Raw genomic sequence first — 19,019 nt, 5'->3', positions numbered from 1 at the left:
GTTCTAATTCATCCCAAAGACATACTTGCCAACCTTGAGACCTCGGATATCGGGAGGTGGGGGGGGGCGTGGTTAAGAAGAGAGTATATTTACAGCTAGAATTCACCAAATCAAGTATTTCATATATATATATATATGTATGAAATACTTGACTTTCAGTGAATTCTAGCTATATATATATATATTTATTTTTTTTAAATTTTATTATACATATAAATAAAATACTTGAATTTCAGTGTACTGCAGGCTATCCAGTAGATGGCGGTATTGTCCTGTTTAAGAGTGTCACAACATTGCTGTTTACTGCAGACGAACTGCTTTACGGTAGACTAAACGTGACTGCTGTTGTTGTGTGTTGTTACCGCGCTGGGAGGACGTTAATGAAACTGCCTAACAATAAACCCACATAAGAAACAAAGAACTCTCTCTCCTTGTTGTGCACTCTACTCTCTAAAAGCCGTAGATGTTATGACGTCATTGGGCAGGCAAGCTGTTTATATTGTGGGAAAGCGGACGTGAGAATGGCTGTCCCCCCTCAGGTCCGCATTGAGCTGGAGGGGGCGTGGCCTCCAGCGCCGGCTGAATACCGGGAGTTTGTCGGGAGAAAATCTCTGCCGGGAGGTTGTCGGGAGAGGCGCTGAATACCGGGATTCTCCCGCTAAAAACGGTAGGGTTGGCAAGTATGCCCAAAGGTGTTCTATCGGGTTCAGGTCAGGACTCTGTGCAGGCCAGTCAAGTTCATCCACACCCGACTCTGTCATCCATGTCTTTATGGCACTGGTGCACAGTCACGTTGGAAGAGGAAGGGGCCTGCTCCAAACTGTTCCCACAAGGTTGGGAGCATGGAATTGTCCAAAATGTTTTGGTATCCTGGAGCATTTAAAGTTATTTTCACTGGAACTAAGGGGCCAAGCCCAACTCCTGGAAAAACAACCCCACACCATAATTCTCCCTCCACCAAATTTCACACTCGGCACAATGCAGTCCGAGATGTAGCGTTCTCCTCGGACGCCTCTCTGTCAGTTTACCTGGCCTACCACTTCATGACTGAGTTGCTGTTGCTCCCAAACTCTTCCATTTTCTTATAATAAAGTCGACTTTGGAATATTTAGAAGCGAGGAGATTTCCCGACTGGATTTGTTGCACAGGTGGCATCCTGTGACAGTTCCACGCTGGAAATCACTGAGAGCGGCCCATTCTATGGCGTCACATTAGTACCAAAAATCCAAGCGCGTAAAAACTGTTATTGCGCGCGGTGCCTTTCTGCGCGCGCGCTGTCTCGTTTTGCGCGCGCGCGGTGCCTTTCTGCGCGCGCGCTGTCTCGGCCTGTGCGCTGTCATGTTTCATTTTGGTACTTTGGGGGCGGGCATGCTTAGACCGCCCCTTCTTTCTGATTGGCTTTGAGCAATCAGAAGTATAGCAGGGCGGGTCATCGTCAATATGTATCAAGATTTACGGAGGAAGAAATGGATAAAAAAATGTTGGCTGAAAAAGAGGTAAGTTATTGAACTGCTTTGGAGTAAACGTAAGGGTACTATTACTAAAAATAATAATAATACATTTTTATTTATAAAGCACTTTTCATACATTTAAAATGCAGCTCAAAGTGCTTTACATAGTTAAAAACAAAATGAGAAATAACACCCACACCCCATGAAGACAGTCAAACATGTACATAAAAATAAACAAACAACAACAACAATAATAATAACAACACGATGACAATAGCCAATCACAGGAACCCTCTGGACGTGGAGATCCAGAGGGTTCTGTGAGGAAACACTAGATGATCAAATAAGTGGATTAAAAATAATTAAAATACACATCAGGTAAAAGTCCAAAAATAATATGAAATAAGACAAGATATAATCAAACATAAAAATAAACTACAATATGAAAAACTATAAAATAAAATACAATAAAAACTGAAATATAAATATAATAAGACCATATCAAAATAGGCTAAGATATGATAAAACATAAAAATAAGCTAAGATATGATAAAACATACAAATAACTAATACTAATAGAATAATCTTGCACATTGGGCCTAATATTTGTGTAGTAAAGTGTTTTTTGAATTCGAGCAATGTAATCTGAAAGATGTTTAAAATATCAACAATTAATGTTAATATTTTTGAAACAATATACTTCTCATAACATGAGTATCTGTGTGCAGGAGAGAGTGGAAAGAAAAGCATTGCTATAGTTTCACTTCATCTGCCTTTTTTTACAACCTACTTGAAGTTGTATCTTTCTTTCTTTTTTTTTTCACTTTTTTTTTCAAAGCCAATCAGAAAGAAGGGGCGGTCTAAGCATGCCCGCCCCCAAAGTACCAAAATGAAACATGACAGCGCACAGACCGAGACGGCGCCGCACACGGCAGAAGGCACCGCGCACGGCAGAAGGCGCCGCGCGCGCGCACAAAGGCACCACGCACGCGCGCGCACGAAGTGGAGAATCAGCGCACGATAACAGTTTTTACGCGCTTGGATTTTTGGTACTAATGTGACGCCATACCATTCTTTCACAAATGTTTGTAGAAACAGTCTCCATGCCTAAGTGCTTGATTTGATACACCTGTGGCCGGGCCAAGCGATCAGGACACCTGATTCTCATCATTTGGATGGGTGGCCAAATACTTTTGGCAATATAGTGTACATTTCCAGAAGACACATCTGCATGGTCTAGTTTCCGCAAATAACTATGAAATAATGAGGAGTCAGCAATACAGCGCCGCCCCCTCTCAAGCATGCTTGCAGAGAGGCAGGTGATGATAAGATCAAATTGTTTGCTCCATGGCTAGAACAAGCTGCAGTGCAAACTATGTGGTAGTTTGAAACTATGTAGTAGTTTGCCATTTGACACAGCAGGGTTCAGTTTCAGTGAGTGCAGGGGAAAAGGTCAGAGCTTGCACAAGTGCAATGTGGTGTTTCAGTAGATTCATACAGTAATGTTCCTTACTTTAAAGGGGAACTGCGATTATATTGAATTTTTGCCTATAATTCAAGTTTATTATTCTTCGGTCAATCGTCAACAAAATAAACAAACAGTTGTACATTCTTAAATTGAAAATGAAAATGTTGCAGACCGAAAGGGTTTAGGCTGAAGTTGAACACTTATTGCGCCTAACCCTATAAACAATGTCAAGTACAAAATAAACTTCCGAAAATTATTGAATGTCCATTGTACAACATATTATAAATACACATTATACATAACATAAACACAGTTCAATTATATACACAGTAAAGGCATGTGAAATATCCTTGTAGACATGTTAAACCTTTGTACCAATTTATATACTCTATACAAACAATTGTACTTCCATTATTATTTATAACCCACATTTAGTATTTGAATTAACATTGATCATAGTATTAACTACTGTGTTGATTCCAGAGTCATCATCCTAATAATTCATCATCCATAGGGGTGTAACGGTACACAAACATTTCGGTTCGGTACGTACCTCGGTTTAGAGGTCACGGTTCGGTTCATTTTTGGTACAGTAAGAAAACAACAAAATATAAATGTTTTGGTTATTTATTTACCAAATTTGTAAACAATGGCATAACATACATGTATAGTACACACAGGGTTCATGTGGTCAACATATATCAAATCAAAACTAAATAAGATAAGGCTCAGAATGGTTTCTTAACAAAACCTTTCTACATATAAAGTGCTTATTCTGATTGATTGATTGAGACTTTTATTAGTAGATTGCACAGTACAGTACATATTCCGTACAATTGACCACTAAATGGTAACACCCCAATAAGTTTTTCCACTTGTTTAAGTCGGGGTCCACGTTAATCAACATTAAACTGCCTCAAGTTGTTGCTCAGATTAAATAAGATTACAAAACTTTTCTTCTAAAAACATAAAAAGTGCAACATTAACCAGTTTCAAGTCAACTCAGCCTCAGATTAATTTTTCTTTTCCCCCCCAGCCTGGCTAACTTGGCAGTAAGAGGATATATGGGCTCATTGTTCTCCCACCATAGAAGTGGCTCAAAATCTAGTTTTTAATGCAATATGGTCAGTGTTTCCTACACATTCATTTATTTGTGGCGGCCCGCCACGAAAGAACTACGTCTGCCACAAATTAAAAAAAATAAAAATAATAATAATTAAAAATAAAAAATAAAAAAATATTTTTGATTTTTGATTTTTTGTCCTGTCCAGCTTCTCAGGCAAATCATATAGTTGATGTAGATGCCCATATCGGCTGTTCAGATTTACTTTACAAAGGAGAAGTGTAGGATACTTCTCTTGTTGCCTTATTTGTATTTGACTTTATTAAATGTATTTATATTAGAAACACAACATGTGTATATAACAAAGGGTGCAAAGTCTGCAGGCAGTAGGAAACACATGGTTAAGTGTAGGGAGTAAAACTGATGGCAGTTTAAAGTTCAAGATTTTTGGAGCTCTTTGTTCAGTGGATCAGATGTTTGATGAAGCTCTGTGTCTATCTACCACCACTACTGTTTTCTGTTTATTTGTTACTGACTGTGGCAGGACACCTCTGCCTCTGTTTCACTTTATGTTGCTGGTAAATAATATGGTTGTAGTAGTAGGCTAAAGTTAAATTATTTAGTATGCACTAATTAAAGGGGCAGAGCTTTGAGATATTTTAGCTTTTATATTTTATAAGATATATTTTTTGTAAGAACCACAATTAATAAATATATTTCAGTGAATAACTTATTGTTCAAATCTGTATATAAATATGTACATAAAGTGTTGTAATTATATTGTAAAATGAATGGATGGATGGATGGACGTTTAAAGCAAAACTGTTATTATTAATTAGTAAGTATACATTTTTTGAGCCTTTTTAGAGAAAATCATATCACTGTAGTAAATTATGCAAATTACTCGATGATGTCATGGTGACCACGCCCATAGCCACGCCCCCACCGCCACAGGTATATTGGCCGTTTATGGGAAACACTGATGGTCTTATATATGCTGCTATAAAAACATTTGTTATTGCTTTAGCCCTGCCTGACTCGCCGAGGAGAGGCTGCTTGAATGCGGTGGTGACGCTTCAAATGGGTTAGCATGTGTTATGAGAGTAGCGTATGTGTATGTGTGTGTGTGTGGCCCGTTAATATGTGACAGCATGGGAGGTGAGTGTGTGGGCGAGCGAGGTGAGGGAGCGGTAGCATGAGTGCGGGGAGTGGCTAGTGTTTTGTTGGATTGGCCGTGTGCAAGACCTCAATAAAGCCACGATTTGCAACTAATCGCGGGACTCGTCATTTACCCTGGAGTCCGGAGCTGTGGAGACCCGCTGCCGGGTAAAGTGAAGGGTGTTGCCCCCGAGAATACATGGGCCCTGGAGGTGTGTCTCCCCTGCGCTCCTCGACTACGGTCTGGGAGCCGGAAGCAGGAAAGAAGCAGCTGCTGTCGGCAAACCTCCGTCCTCCATTGTTGTATCGCGCAGCCAAAGTGTTCCCAAACGGGAGATCTTAACGAGGCAGCTCTGGCTTTTACATGTTGTCCTAGCCCGGTCGCTGCTAGCATGTGTACTCGTTCTGTACACCTCCGAACCGAACCGAAACCCCCGTACCGAAACGATTGAATACAAATACACGTACCGTTACACCCCTAGTATTTGCTAGAGTGCATAAAAAAAGAAAAATGTGTTCTTGTCTTATATAACAATTGTAAATGATAGGCAAAATTCAAATAAAAGTGCAGTTCCCCTTTAAATATGATTTTTATTATTCTTTGTAGCATCGGATTATGGGATGCGCCTGCCGATCCTCCGCTCCAGCCCTGAGGATCAAGTTCTCTACCAGACCGAGCGCTACAATGAAGACACTTTTGGATATGACATCCCCATTCGTGACGAAGGCGACTATATACTAGTCATGAAGTATGCAGAGGTTTACTTTGCCCAGTCACAGCAAAAGGTATGGCGACAACATTGAACCGTGCTAAAGTGAAAGGAGCTTGTTTATTAACAGACATTGTTGTGTTGCAGGTGTTTGACGTTCGACTAAATGGCCATGTGGTGGTGAAGGACCTAGATATCTTTGAGCGAGTGGGTCACAGCACCGCACATGATGAAATAGTGCCCTTCTCCATTAGACGGGGCAAGCTGAGTGTACAAGGAGAGGTGTCAACTTTCAACGGCAAGCTCACAGTTGAGTTTGTAAAGGTAAGTTCTAGGGCTAGGATTTTTATAGTCTACTCCTGATTCGTTGACGATCAGTCGAATCTATGGTGGCGGCTTTTTATCCCAAGAGCACAGCTAATAGGGATGGATCCCCTCTAATGGGTTGTGACGACATGTAGTAATGATTATGGTTTAACTTCATTTTTATTTTACTACAGTTACAATGTGATGCATCACATATTTCCAGTTTCTAATAACATGTCCGAAAAGTAGTGGAAAGAAGCAGATCGTATTTAATCCTACCCCTTTTCCATTCCATAGCAATTACTAACACATTTAATTGACTTCCTGTTCTAAAATTGTACACAATTATCTCCAAAAAGAATAAAGTTGTCAAAAAATATTGAAGTAAGTTGTAATTCACATAATGAGATAAATAAGATTGTCATGTTCAAGATGATTATCAGGATTCTTCTTCTTTGATCTTAATCTGGATCATATTGGTACATTATTTGATTTCTTAGCTTAATCCAGTCCATAATTTAATTCCATATACTGATATACTAGAGGTTTTAAGTGTTTTACGTGGCTTCAAATGTTTCAAATTGTTTTCTCTAAGGTTATATTTCTCCTTTTGTTGAGAATAATTGTTTTACATTCTTAGGTTGCAGGTGATTGTTTGACTTTATTACATGACTAACAGTTTGCAAATTCACTATATCGTTGAATTTCGATATTTGTGATTCAATAAATAGTTTGAGTGTTGTTTTTGATTGATTGATTGAGAAGTTTATTGACATCTTAAAGAATGTAATCCATGTAATGCTTTAAAAAGGCAAATGGATGTCACAAAAAGCCAAAAGGCTCGTTTCCATTGTGGTCCATTAAATATTCATCACATTTGATACATTCAATAATAAAAGATATATAACCTGTAACATGTATATAAAAAATTAAGTTAAAGAAAATGGATAAATGATGTACATATACACAGTATACATGTCAGGTGATTTGAAAAACAACATATACAAAAAATGGGGGCTTGGGGGTATATACACTATGTACATGACACTATGTACATGACTATGCACATGTTGACTCCAACAGTGTGCAAAACAGAATGAGAAAAAATATATATACACTAGGGCTGCAACTAACGATTAATTTGATAATCGATTAATCTGTCGATTATTACTTCGATTAATGATCGGATAAAACAGACAAACTACATTTCTATCCTTTCCAATATTTTATTGGGAAAAAAACAGCATACTGGCACCATACTTATTTTGATTATTGTTTCTCAGCTGTTTGTACATGTTGCAGTTTATAAATAAAGGTTTATTTAAAAAAAAAAAAAAAAAAATTATTTTAATTTTTAAAAGCCTCTGCGCATGCGCATAGCATAGATCCAACGAATCGATGACTAAATTAATCGGCAACTATTTTTATAATCGGTTTTAATCGATTTAATCGATTAGTTGTTGCAGCCCTAATATACACTATAACCACATATAAATAATATATATATAAACCACATATAAATATATATAAACCACATATAAATATATATACACTATAACCACATATAAATATATATACTCTATAACCAAATATAAATATATATACACTATAACCACATATAAATATATATAAACCACATATAAATACACTATAGGGGCGGCGTGGCGAAGTTGGTAGAGTGGCCGTGCCAGCAATCGGAGTGTTGCTGGTTACTGGGGTTCAATCCCCACCTTCTACCATCCTAGTCACGTCCGTTGTGTCCTTGGGCAAGACACTTCACCCTTGCTCCTGATGGCTGCTGGTTAGCGCCTTGCATGGCAGCTCCCGCCATCAGTGTGTGAATGTGTGTGTGGATGTGGAAATAATGTCAAAGCGCTTTGAGTACCTTGAAGGTAGAAAAGCGCTATACAAGTATAACCCATTTATTTATCATTTACTATAACCACATATAAATATATTATAACCACATATAAATATATATATATATACACTATAACCACATAAATATATATAAACCACATAGATATATATATACACACTATAACCACATATACATATATATACTCTATAACCAAATATAAATATATATACACTATAACCACATATAAATATGTATACACTATAACCACATATAAATATATATAAACCACATATAAATATATATACACTATAACCACATATAAATATACATAACCACATATAAATATACATTATAACCACATATAAATATATTATAACCACATACAAATATATATACACTATAACCACATAAATATATATAAACCACATATACCGGTAGATATATATATACACTATATCCACATATAAATATGTTTACACTATAACCACATATAATTATATATACACTATAATCACATATAAATCTGTTTAATGCTTTGGAAAGTTGCTGGGGATCAATTTTGGTTCAGATCAGGTAGAGGTTGAGCTGAGCCATGATTTTATGGCAGTTTTAAATGTTTGTATCCACTCATGCTAACTCATCTTTTTTTGTAACACAATTAGTCAATGTAGTCTACTTTTGTAGTTATTTCCTCATATTTAGACACAATAACTCAGGATATGGTAGCACTCTAGCAGAGAATATGGAGTGATTTTTGTTGTTGTCAATTCTTGTCACATTATGTTGTATACATCGCTTGTTTGTATGTATGTAAATGAGTTTAGATCTTTAAGAGTCTATAGAGAGAACCTAACATTAGTCTTTTGTTGTGTCCAGGCGTACACGCAAAGGGATTGCAGATCGTTCCATATGTCGGTGGTGTCGATATTGGGTAGTATCAGTATGTGATCAATGATAACATGATTAGCTCGATATTTTTTGTCAATTTAGTTATTGTTTACAAATTCAGAGAATACATTTCCTGCACACAGGAAGACTTTCAGGACGAAAACTAAATTATTTAAATAAGTAGTACATGATAGTTGTTGCTTGTACTGTTGACTTGATTTTGTTTAACCAAATGTAAGTATGAAAAGAGAATAGTCTAATCGTGAATATTTCAAAGTAAAAAGTATAGGCATCAGTATAGGGACTGTTTTTTTAATTAGTAATTTAAAGATTAGTAAGTAAAGTAAAGATTAGTAACGATTAGTCGACTATTTGTGGCAGCTCTGGTCTTAATTGAAGGGGTTTAATTGGTAATTAATGTGATCAGTATCGTTATCGGCTTACGTCTTTAATGGATGATCCGATTGGACAGCGTAAAACCCTGAACGGAACATCCCTAATGTCATGTCCTCTTGCCGTCTTATCGTGCCTAGCTCCCATATCTTTCAGCCTCGCAAAGCCTTTGTTCCACCTGCCTCCCATATTATTGAATATCATTATTACTTTTTGTTGACTACCTGATTGTCGACTCTCTTCCTGTCTGTCTATGCTGGGGGTTTTTTAAGTTTGGAGGTTAGCGATGGTTATCTTGTCTTGCGAGCAGTCGTCTGCAGTTGCAAATCATCTTTTTCAGAAGGTACTTTACCCTGCCAGATGATGTTCAAGAGTGTGGTGATGGTCAAGAGTTGTCGTCGTGAAAAGTGCCAAAATAGTCAGAAAATGTAGGATCCTTGTTCATTTCTTTCCAGTCTCTCCTTCTTCGCAGGAAGTCCCTTAAAACAATTGAAAAGAAAAACCGGGGAAACACCTTGTGTGATGTCCAGCACAATGGATAAACAGTTTATTAACAATGTTAAAACACATTAGGGAAATAGAATGTGAGGAGAACATTATTTATGGTGTTTGCATTGACAATTAGCCTTTCAAATACATATTGTGGCAATCTTGAGCCAACAAGAGATTGGTCAGAGGTCATTTGGTTTGGTTCTTTATTCGTCAGCAATATGCACAAATATATATTGCAGCACTAGGGATGATACTCGAAACCGGTTTTCCCGGTTGTTTGATAAGAAAAGAACCGAGTCCTCGGACTCGAATCCCTTTTTGAGAACCGGTACCCGTTTTCGAGACCACTATAGTAAAGGAAAAGAGTTGATTCTTTATTCGAATCCCGTCCCGACCAGAAATGCTCCGTGAGACATCACAAGAATTGACGTCACGTAGCTCAGTCATTAGGCGCAGATAGCGAAAGCAGGAAAACAATGGACGGGAAAAAGCGCACCAAGGTGTTATAAAGTTCAAAACAAAAGCTATCATCCATCGAATAACTTTACTGAGAGATTTTAGCAGGGTAAAACACATGACCAACACTTTTACCACCAACCGGAAACATAGCAACCAGGCTAGCAACGCACCTCCTTTACGGCAGCTGTCGCAACGTTCTTAAAACAACCGCAGCACATACATATATATACAACACTGCAGCACATACATATATATACAACATATGTCCCTTTTTGAACTTTTGTTTTTCTTTCCTTGTAAACGTTACAAAATCACACTGTAGATGTGTTGTCTGTCTAATTATAAATAATGCAGACGAGGCGTGTTGGCTGAGTTCTTGACGTTTACTTTCACAGCGTGGCAACATGCAACACTTTTCGGGGCTACCGCGCATGCTCGTAACTCCCGTTGCATGCTGGGTAGTGTAGTTGTTATATTCTCTCGCTCATAACATTTTTCCCCCTATAAAGAAATAATGTTAACTCAAAGTGTATTTCTTTTTTTAGCTTTAACTTTTCATTTTTTAGCATTGTAACCACATTTGCAAACAACTTTTCTCTTCATAGAATTTTCTTTCAATAAAGAAATAAAGTGCAAAAATGTCAAAGCATCAAAACAAACAGTTATGTTCCAATAGCAGCAGAAGTGCACTTTTTGGAGAGCTGTATTATTTTCAGTTTTGTGCCCAAGGGACTGATTTTATTTAACACTATATTATTATTTATACACCTATAGTGATCACAGAGACAGATTGTTTTTGTGTTACTGTATATATTTGTTTTTCTGAAAAATCCCACTTAATATACTTTGGGTAACAACAGTCAATATTTATTTCTTTTATTTTATTTTATTTTTTTAGGTGGGTAACAGTCAATATTTATTTATTTATTAGATTTTATTTTTTTATTATATAATAAAAGTGAGCTTTTGTTAAACCAAATATTGTGTGGTTTTTTCCATATACAACAACCTATCTGGACTCGATAAGAGAATCGATAAGGAATCGGTTCGATAAGAGGATTCGATAATAGGCTCGAACTCGATAATTCCTTATCAAACATCATCCCTATGCAGCACTGTACCATTTTGCTAACTTTCATAATACAAAGCACTAGAAAGACTCCAAAATAATCCACAAAATCATGTCATTTAATGAATGTAATCGCTATGCCTGGGCCGATAATACATTTTGCTGGAAGATATATTGTTCAACAAATTATTGCCGATAAACGTTGTGATTATCAGCATTAGTTTGAGACCAAATTAAGCACTAATGTAATCATAATAAATATTCAAGCATTTCTTTCAAATGCAAGATAATATAATAATAATCTTTTTTTTAAATTGTTTTTTACCATTTTAATTGGAAGGTGAATAACTTTTAACTACTGGTATCTTATATAAGTACACAAACAATAAATATAACATTGACTTTGTCTCTGGTAGCAAAAATGTAACTTCAATAAATATTGAACCTCTTTTTTTTCCCCATTTGGAAAAACCTGCTGTGGGAGGGTTGTTAGGTTTTTGCTTGTTGCTATCACTTTTCAACAAATTGGGCGTGCTTGTTGGCTCGTTTCTGTTGATGGGCTCACCTTGCTAATTGGTTTGAAGCCCATCTAGTCCCACACTGGACATTTGGCTTTGCAATCATCTGTTTTTCCTTGTATTTTTTGTTCGATTGCGGTGCTGTTAGTGCATCCTGTGTGTGCGTAAGTAGCGGTCCCACCTTCGCCCACTGAGATAAAAATTGTAGATGAGTGACAAGATGATTCACTCATTTAATTCTGCTATTGAATAGCCATGCTTGGGTGCTGAGACGATGCACGGAACTAACACTCTTGCACCGTGTTTGAAAGCGAAGGACAAAGACAAATGCACACGACGGACTTGGCAATTTATCAATGTCAACAAAGTTATCCGGTTCATTTATTGTTCAACTAATTAATTTTATTGACTTTTGGCCCAAGTCTTGCGATCACTCCTGCGCCTGGAATACCGAGAGTAGATGATAAACACTCGCACATGTAGAGACAATTTACATAAAAAAGATTGTCTCTACATGTGCGAGTGTTTGTCATCTCTCTGTAGGAGAGACACTCGTAGGCCACTGAGTAGGCCTACGAGTATGTTTTGTACATTACAGATAATCGGATGTAAGTCAATATATGATAAACCATCTCATGTTAGCTTTGTTTTATAGGTTACAAAGTTAGTTAGTGTAATATTTCATAGTATATCATCAATGAATTAAATGTATATTTACAATATGCTCAGGGCCAATAAAATGACCTAAGGGCAGAAAATGCCCTCTGGGCTGCACATTGGATAGCACTGATTTACATGTATATATATATTTTTAATTGATTAAATAATGGCGTTGTGTAAACAAACAAATCTATTTCAGCCTGAAGTACTTTTAGAATATGGATTCATTTCAAGAAAAAACGTTTTAGTAAATTGGGAATACCTCATAGTGGTTAAAAAGTGTTATATTCTTCTAATGCTAATGCTTTATGCTGCTGAAATCTTTTGTATTTCAGGGATATTATGATAACCCCAAGGTCTGCGCTCTCTATGTGATGAAAGGAACACCAGAAGGTAGGTCTCCAAAGATGTCAAATTATTGCTGTACTTAGTATTTTAGATTAGGTCTTACTTTTAGCTCTTTTCACCAAGTCTTCACAGAGTTTTGTCAGTCCAATAAACAAGACAGTGTTTTTCATAAATGTGTTTATTTTATTCAACTTGGACTGCCACAGACATAATTGGAGTCTGTTTTTATATTAACTGGTATTTCCCAACTCAGGAGCGGACCCGTACATAAAATGCACCCACTAAATGTTTCCATATATTAGCAGCACCGGACTATATGCTGCAGATACATGCGTTGTAAAATTAGTTATTCATACAGAAAGAGTTTAAAAATGTGTACTTACATAGCGTGTTTGTTTCCAATTGGTGTCTGTAACACGGCAGTAAAACTGCTAATCATACAAAACAGAAGCCATCGTCTTGGACTGCAGAAGCCAGCTCTCCAATCAGATTCAGTAACTCCATGGTGACGTCTTGGTGAATTTACTGACGAATTTGTGAAACTGAAACAATACAAAATAAATTCCATTGTAAATTAACAATACTAACACAGACACTCAAACATGTTAGCATATTAGCTAACGCTAACAACACTAGCTGCATCACATTACGATAGCACGTACAAATGTGCATGAAAACATTCCCACGGACGTCACACATGGGACAGTTTAAGTAGGTGAGAATTGTTTTAGTTATATTTGAAAACTTACAAATGTTGCTTGGAGTGATGAATGAAGAATCCATGTAAGTAAAAACACTATGGACAAATAGAAGATGGAACGCCACTTGTACTTCCGGTTTAAAGCTTTAAACAGCAGGAAACACTGTATACGTTCACACAACAACTGCAGTGAGCGAGCTCGTCCAAACGATGGCGCCATAGCACAAACATTAACACAGCGTTTCAGTGTATTTGCATGTGTTTTATGACAACTATTTGCATTATGGCAGTCAGCCAAGAAAAAACCATAAATTATCCGCACCGTTTTATAAGTCGCCGGGTTCAAAGCGTAGGACAAAAGTAGCAATTATAGTCAGAAATTTACAGTAAAAGTAGCAATTATAGTCTGAAATTTACAGTAAAATATTTCATAAGGTATTTCCTCTCCTCGTGTTCACATTAGAGGTGGGAATCTTTAGGCAACTCACGACTCGATTCTGATTCTTGGGGTGACGATTCAATTCAGATTTAACTCTCGATTCAACACCATTTTCGTAACATATTTGATTTATAAGTTATATTAAAACTTTTTTTAAACGGGTTACAGGTTACAAAAGCTTCTTTTGACTGCTGACGTATGACTTAGCTGCGTTGTGTTGGCCTAGAAAACGTCTTCTAAAAAAATTTATTTTTGAAATTTTGTTTGCAAAAATTACAGAATGTTAATCAAATTAGGGATGTCCGATAATGGCTTTTTGCCGATATCTGATATTCCGATAATGTCCAACTCTTTAATTACCGATACCGATATCAACCGATACCGATATCAACCGATACCGATATCAACCGATATATACAGTCGTGGAATTAACACATTATTATGCCTAATTTGGACAACCAGGTATGGTGGAGATAAGGTACTTTTAAAAAAAAATTGTAAAATAAGATAAATAAATTAAAAACATTTTCTTGAATAAAAAAGAAAGTACAACAATATAAAAACAGTTACATAGAAACTAGTAATGAATGAAAATGAGTAAAATGAAGTGTTAAAGGTTAGTACTATTAGTGGAGCAGCAGCACGCACAATCATGTGTGCTTACGGACTGTATCCCTTGCAGACTGTATTGATATATATTGATATATAATGTAGGAAGCAGAATATTAATAACAGAAAGAAACAACCCTTTTGTGTGAATGAGTGTAAATGGGGGAGGGAGGTTTTTTGGGTTGGTGCACTAATTGTAAGTGTATCTTGTGTTTTTTATGTGGATTTAATTTAAAAAAAAAACGATACGGATAATTTAAAAAAACGATACCGATAATTTCCGATATTACATTTTAACGCATATATCGGCCGATAATATCGGCAGGCCGGTATTATCGGACATCTCTAAATCAAATAAACAAAAATAGAGCAACTCCAACCCAATCCCAGCTTTACAATATTTAGGATGAATAAATACAGTATTAAAAAAAGGAAAACCAAAAATTAATGAAAGCAACAGTATCAAAATTAACAAACATTTTTAATCCAAAAATATATTCTTAAGAAAAAACAAAAGTTAACCTTTTTTTTTTTTTTTTTTTTAATCGATTTTTAATTGGAATAAATAAAAACTGTGATTTGGATGTAAATTGATTTCATTGTTCAGCCCTTGTAAACATGTTTCATGTCAACAGACGTACCAAAACTGCAGCCTCACCCTGGCTTGGAGAAGCATGAGGAAGAGGAGGAAGATGTCGAGGTAGGAGATGACGTCGGGAAGAAGAAGCTCCCACCAGATTCCAAGCCCAGGGTCCAGTCGGGCCCCCGAACACCAAACCCGTATGCGGCTGACAACAGCAGCCTAATGTTCCCCATCCTGGTGGCGTTTGGCGTCTTCATCCCCACATTGTTCTGCCTCTGTCGGCTGTGAGAGACCAGGACGGACATGAAGACTGTGTGACAGGTGAGGGGTGTTGTGGTGGGGCGGGGGGGGGGGGAGGAGGAGGTAAGAGCGTACACACGACGTGGAGGAAAATGTCCACCACGCAGGACAATATGAAGACGAGAAACGCAGGAGTCGCCAAGAACTGTGGTCACGTGGTGTGGCGAAGACGAGCAAGCGTTGTTCATCCGACTTTCCTTTCACACTCCTCATCATCATCAAGCCTGACGAGGGCACAGCAACAGGGTCCATCCAAATAAACCACAAGATTAATTAATGGAATTACAGCCACCATCTTTTTGAGTCTTTGGTTTCAAGTCCTGTCAGTCCTGTGTACACGTGCCATGGTCTTACCTGTGTACACATGCCATGGTCTTACCTGTGTACACATGCCATGGTCTTACCTGTGTACACATGCCATGGTCTTACCTGTGTACACGTGCCATGGTCTTACCTGTGTACACGTGCCATGGTCTTACCTGTGTACACGTGCCATGGTCTTACCTGTCGTACCTTCAACCAATAAGTGCTGATGACAGTAATTACATGATAAAAGTACAGTGGTACCTCCGTTTTTATTCATTCAATCCAAAAGTCTAAATTCTCTCATAGAAAATGTAAATCTAATCAAGCCGTTCCAGACACCCAATAATATTAACACAAAGTACATGTTATAGTGATTACTTATAGTAGTAATAATGCAAAAGACATACAGGACTGTCTCAGAAAATTGGAATATTGTGATAAAATCCTTTTATTTTCTGTAATGCAACTAAAAACATGAAAATGTCATACATTCTGGATTCATTACACATCAACTGAAATATCGCAAGCCTTTTATTATTGTAATATTGCTGATTATGGCATACAGCTTAAGAAAACTCAAAAATCCCATCTCAAAAAATTAGAATATTTCCTCAGACCAAGTCAAAAAAAAGATTTATAACAGCAAAACAAAATCAAACATTTGAAAATGTCAATGAATGCACTCAGTACTTGGTTGGGAATCCTTTTGCACGGATGACTGCATCAATGCGGCGTGGCATGGAGGCAATCATTGCTGAGGTGTTATGGATGCTTCAATAGCGGCCTTTAGCTCATTTGCATTATTGGCTCTGGTGCATACTTGCCAACCTTGAGGCCTCCAATATCGGGAGGTGGGGGGGGGGGGGGCGTGGCTAAGGGCGTGGTTAAGAGGAGAGTATATTTACAGCTAGAATTCACCAAATCAAGTATTTCATATATATATATATATATATATATATATATATATATATATATATATATATATATATATATATATATGTATGAAATACTTGACTTTCAGTGAATTCTAGCTATATATATTTTTTTTATTTTATTATACATATAAATAAAAGACATACTTGAATTTCAGTGTTCTGTAGGCTATCCAGTAGGTGGCAGTATTGTCCTGTTTAAGAGTGTCACTACATTGCTGTTCACGGCAGACGAACTGCTTTACGGTAGACTAAACGTGACGTGTGTTGTTGTGTGTTGGTACCACGCTGGGAGGACGTTAATGAAACTGCCTAACAATAAACCCACATAAGAAACCAAGAACTCTCTCTCCTTGTTGTGCACTCTACTCTCTAAAAGCCGTAGATGTTATGACGTCATTGGGCAGGCAAGCTGCTGGGAAAGCGGACGTGAGAACGGCTGTCCCCACTCAGGTCCGCATTGAGCTGGAGGGGGCGTGGCCTCCAGCTCCGGCTGAATACCGGGAGTTTGTCGGGAGAAAATCTCTGCCGGGAGGTTGTCGGGAGAGGCGCTGAATACCGGGATTCTCCCGCTAAAAACGGGAGGGTTGGCAAGTATGGTCTGGTGTCTTTCAGCTTCTTCTTCACAATACCCCACAAATTCTCTATGGGGTTCAGGTCAGGGGAGTTGGCAGGCCAATGGAGGACAGTAATGCCATGGTCAGTACACCAGTTACTGCTGGTTTTGGCACTGCTGGATCATGCTGGAAAATGAAGTCATCATCTCCATAGAGCTTTTCAACAGATGGAAGCATGTAGTGCTCTAAAATCTCTTGGTCCTCAGCTGCATTGACTCTGGACTTGATGAAACACAGTGGACCAACACCAGCAGCTGACATGGCTCCCCAAACCATTGCTGACTGTGGGAACTTCACACTGGATTTCATGCAACTTGGATTTTGCTCCTCTCCAGCCTTCCTCCAGACTCTAGCGCCTTGACTTCCAAATGAAATACAAAACTTGCTTTGGTCTGAAAACAGGACTCTGGACCACTCTGCAACTGTCCAGTGCTTCTTTTCCATAGCCCAAGTCAGACGCTTCTTCCGTTGTCTTGAGTTCAGGAGTGGCTCGACCACGGGAATACGACTATTGTAGCCCATTTCCCGGACACGTCTGTGAACAGTGGCTTTTGATACCTGGGGCTGTACTTATCAAGCTTCTTAGAGTGCCATTTTACACTTAAGTCCTGAGAATTTGCGAAATTTAGTCCTACTCTCAAACTTAAGAATAAAAGCTTTTTATCAACGTTCTTAAGTCTAAGAATCACTCCTACTCTCCACGATATTTAAGAGACCTTCAGAGGTGTCTTAAGTGGTTAGGAGTTGCCAGCAGGGGATGGCACTGAGGCGAGAGAGACGTGCGCGAACGTTCAGGGGAGCGGAACGATGTTCTGGATTTGTTTGATGACGAGCAGCTGATCAAACGGTATCGTTTAGACAGAGCGGGTATTATTTTTGTCACAGATTTAATACTTTTCGATTCCATGTTGATTTCTGCATGTGTCTGCAGTGGGCTAGTATATATAGAGCCACCCACACCAGTTTCAAATTAGTTGCCTAATTAATGAATTGGAAAGAAAATGTTATGACAGTAGCGTATGTGTGTGGCCGTGAGGTGAGTGACGTCAGTGAGTGTGTGGGCGACAGAAGAGAGGGAGCGGTAGCGTGAGTGCCGGTGGGCACTAGTTTGTTTTGTAGTTTATTGTCAAAATATACACTCCCATTGTCCACTTAAATATTTCCAAGATATTTCTTTATTCTTAGACAACGGATTCCCTTCCGTGATTGGTCATTTCTATGGACACAGAAATGACGTCACCTAAAATTGCGTTTACGGCACATAGTAATGTCGTAATTCAGCTCTGAGTGTGACACTTAAGATTCAGTCCTACACTTCGCTGAAAGTGTGAGTAAGACGCTTGATAACTAACTTTTAAGTGCAGCTTTCAGCGAATAATTTATTTACTCTTAAGTCAACTCTTAGCAGACTTCTTAGGAGTAATTCTGAGAAGCTTGATAAGTACGGCCCCTGGACTCCAGCTTCAGTCCACTGTCTTTGAAGCGGCTCTTCTTCACAATGCTGTTAAGGCTGCGGTCCTCTCTCTTGGTTGTGCAGTGTTTCCTGACACATTTCCTCCTTCCAACAGACTTTTTGTGAATGTGCTTTGAAACTGCACTCTGTGAACAGCCTGCTCTTTTAGAAAGGTATTTTTGTGTCTTACCCTCCATCAGGAGGGTGTCGTTGATGGTCCTCTGGACAGCAGTCAG

The 19,019-nt window shown here is 38.0% G+C and overlaps 1 protein-coding gene across 5 annotated transcripts in view; it reads left to right on the top strand.

The window, feature by feature from the left end:
- mlec (malectin) overlaps window positions 1-19,019 on the top strand; it is a 36,222-nt gene that overhangs the window by 3,886 nt on the left and 13,317 nt on the right. For all 5 annotated transcript variants that reach the window (XR_009826476.1, XM_062049709.1, XM_062049710.1 and 2 more), the window contains exons 3-6: window positions 5,748-5,926; window positions 5,998-6,174; window positions 12,832-12,889; window positions 15,228-15,496. Coding sequence is in view for 4 of the 5 variants with exons in the window: in XM_062049709.1 (XP_061905693.1) it covers window positions 5,748-5,926; window positions 5,998-6,174; window positions 12,832-12,889; window positions 15,228-15,463 (650 nt within the window). In the remaining variant the exon portion in view is untranslated. The remainder of the gene's footprint in view (window positions 1-5,747; window positions 5,927-5,997; window positions 6,175-12,831; window positions 12,890-15,227; window positions 15,497-19,019) is intronic.

This window comes from Entelurus aequoreus, linkage group LG06, assembly GCF_033978785.1.
Source record: "Entelurus aequoreus isolate RoL-2023_Sb linkage group LG06, RoL_Eaeq_v1.1, whole genome shotgun sequence".
In the NCBI taxonomy this organism is placed as follows: domain Eukaryota; kingdom Metazoa; phylum Chordata; class Actinopteri; order Syngnathiformes; family Syngnathidae; genus Entelurus; species Entelurus aequoreus.
This window is presented reverse-complemented; position numbering and strand designations above follow the sequence as displayed.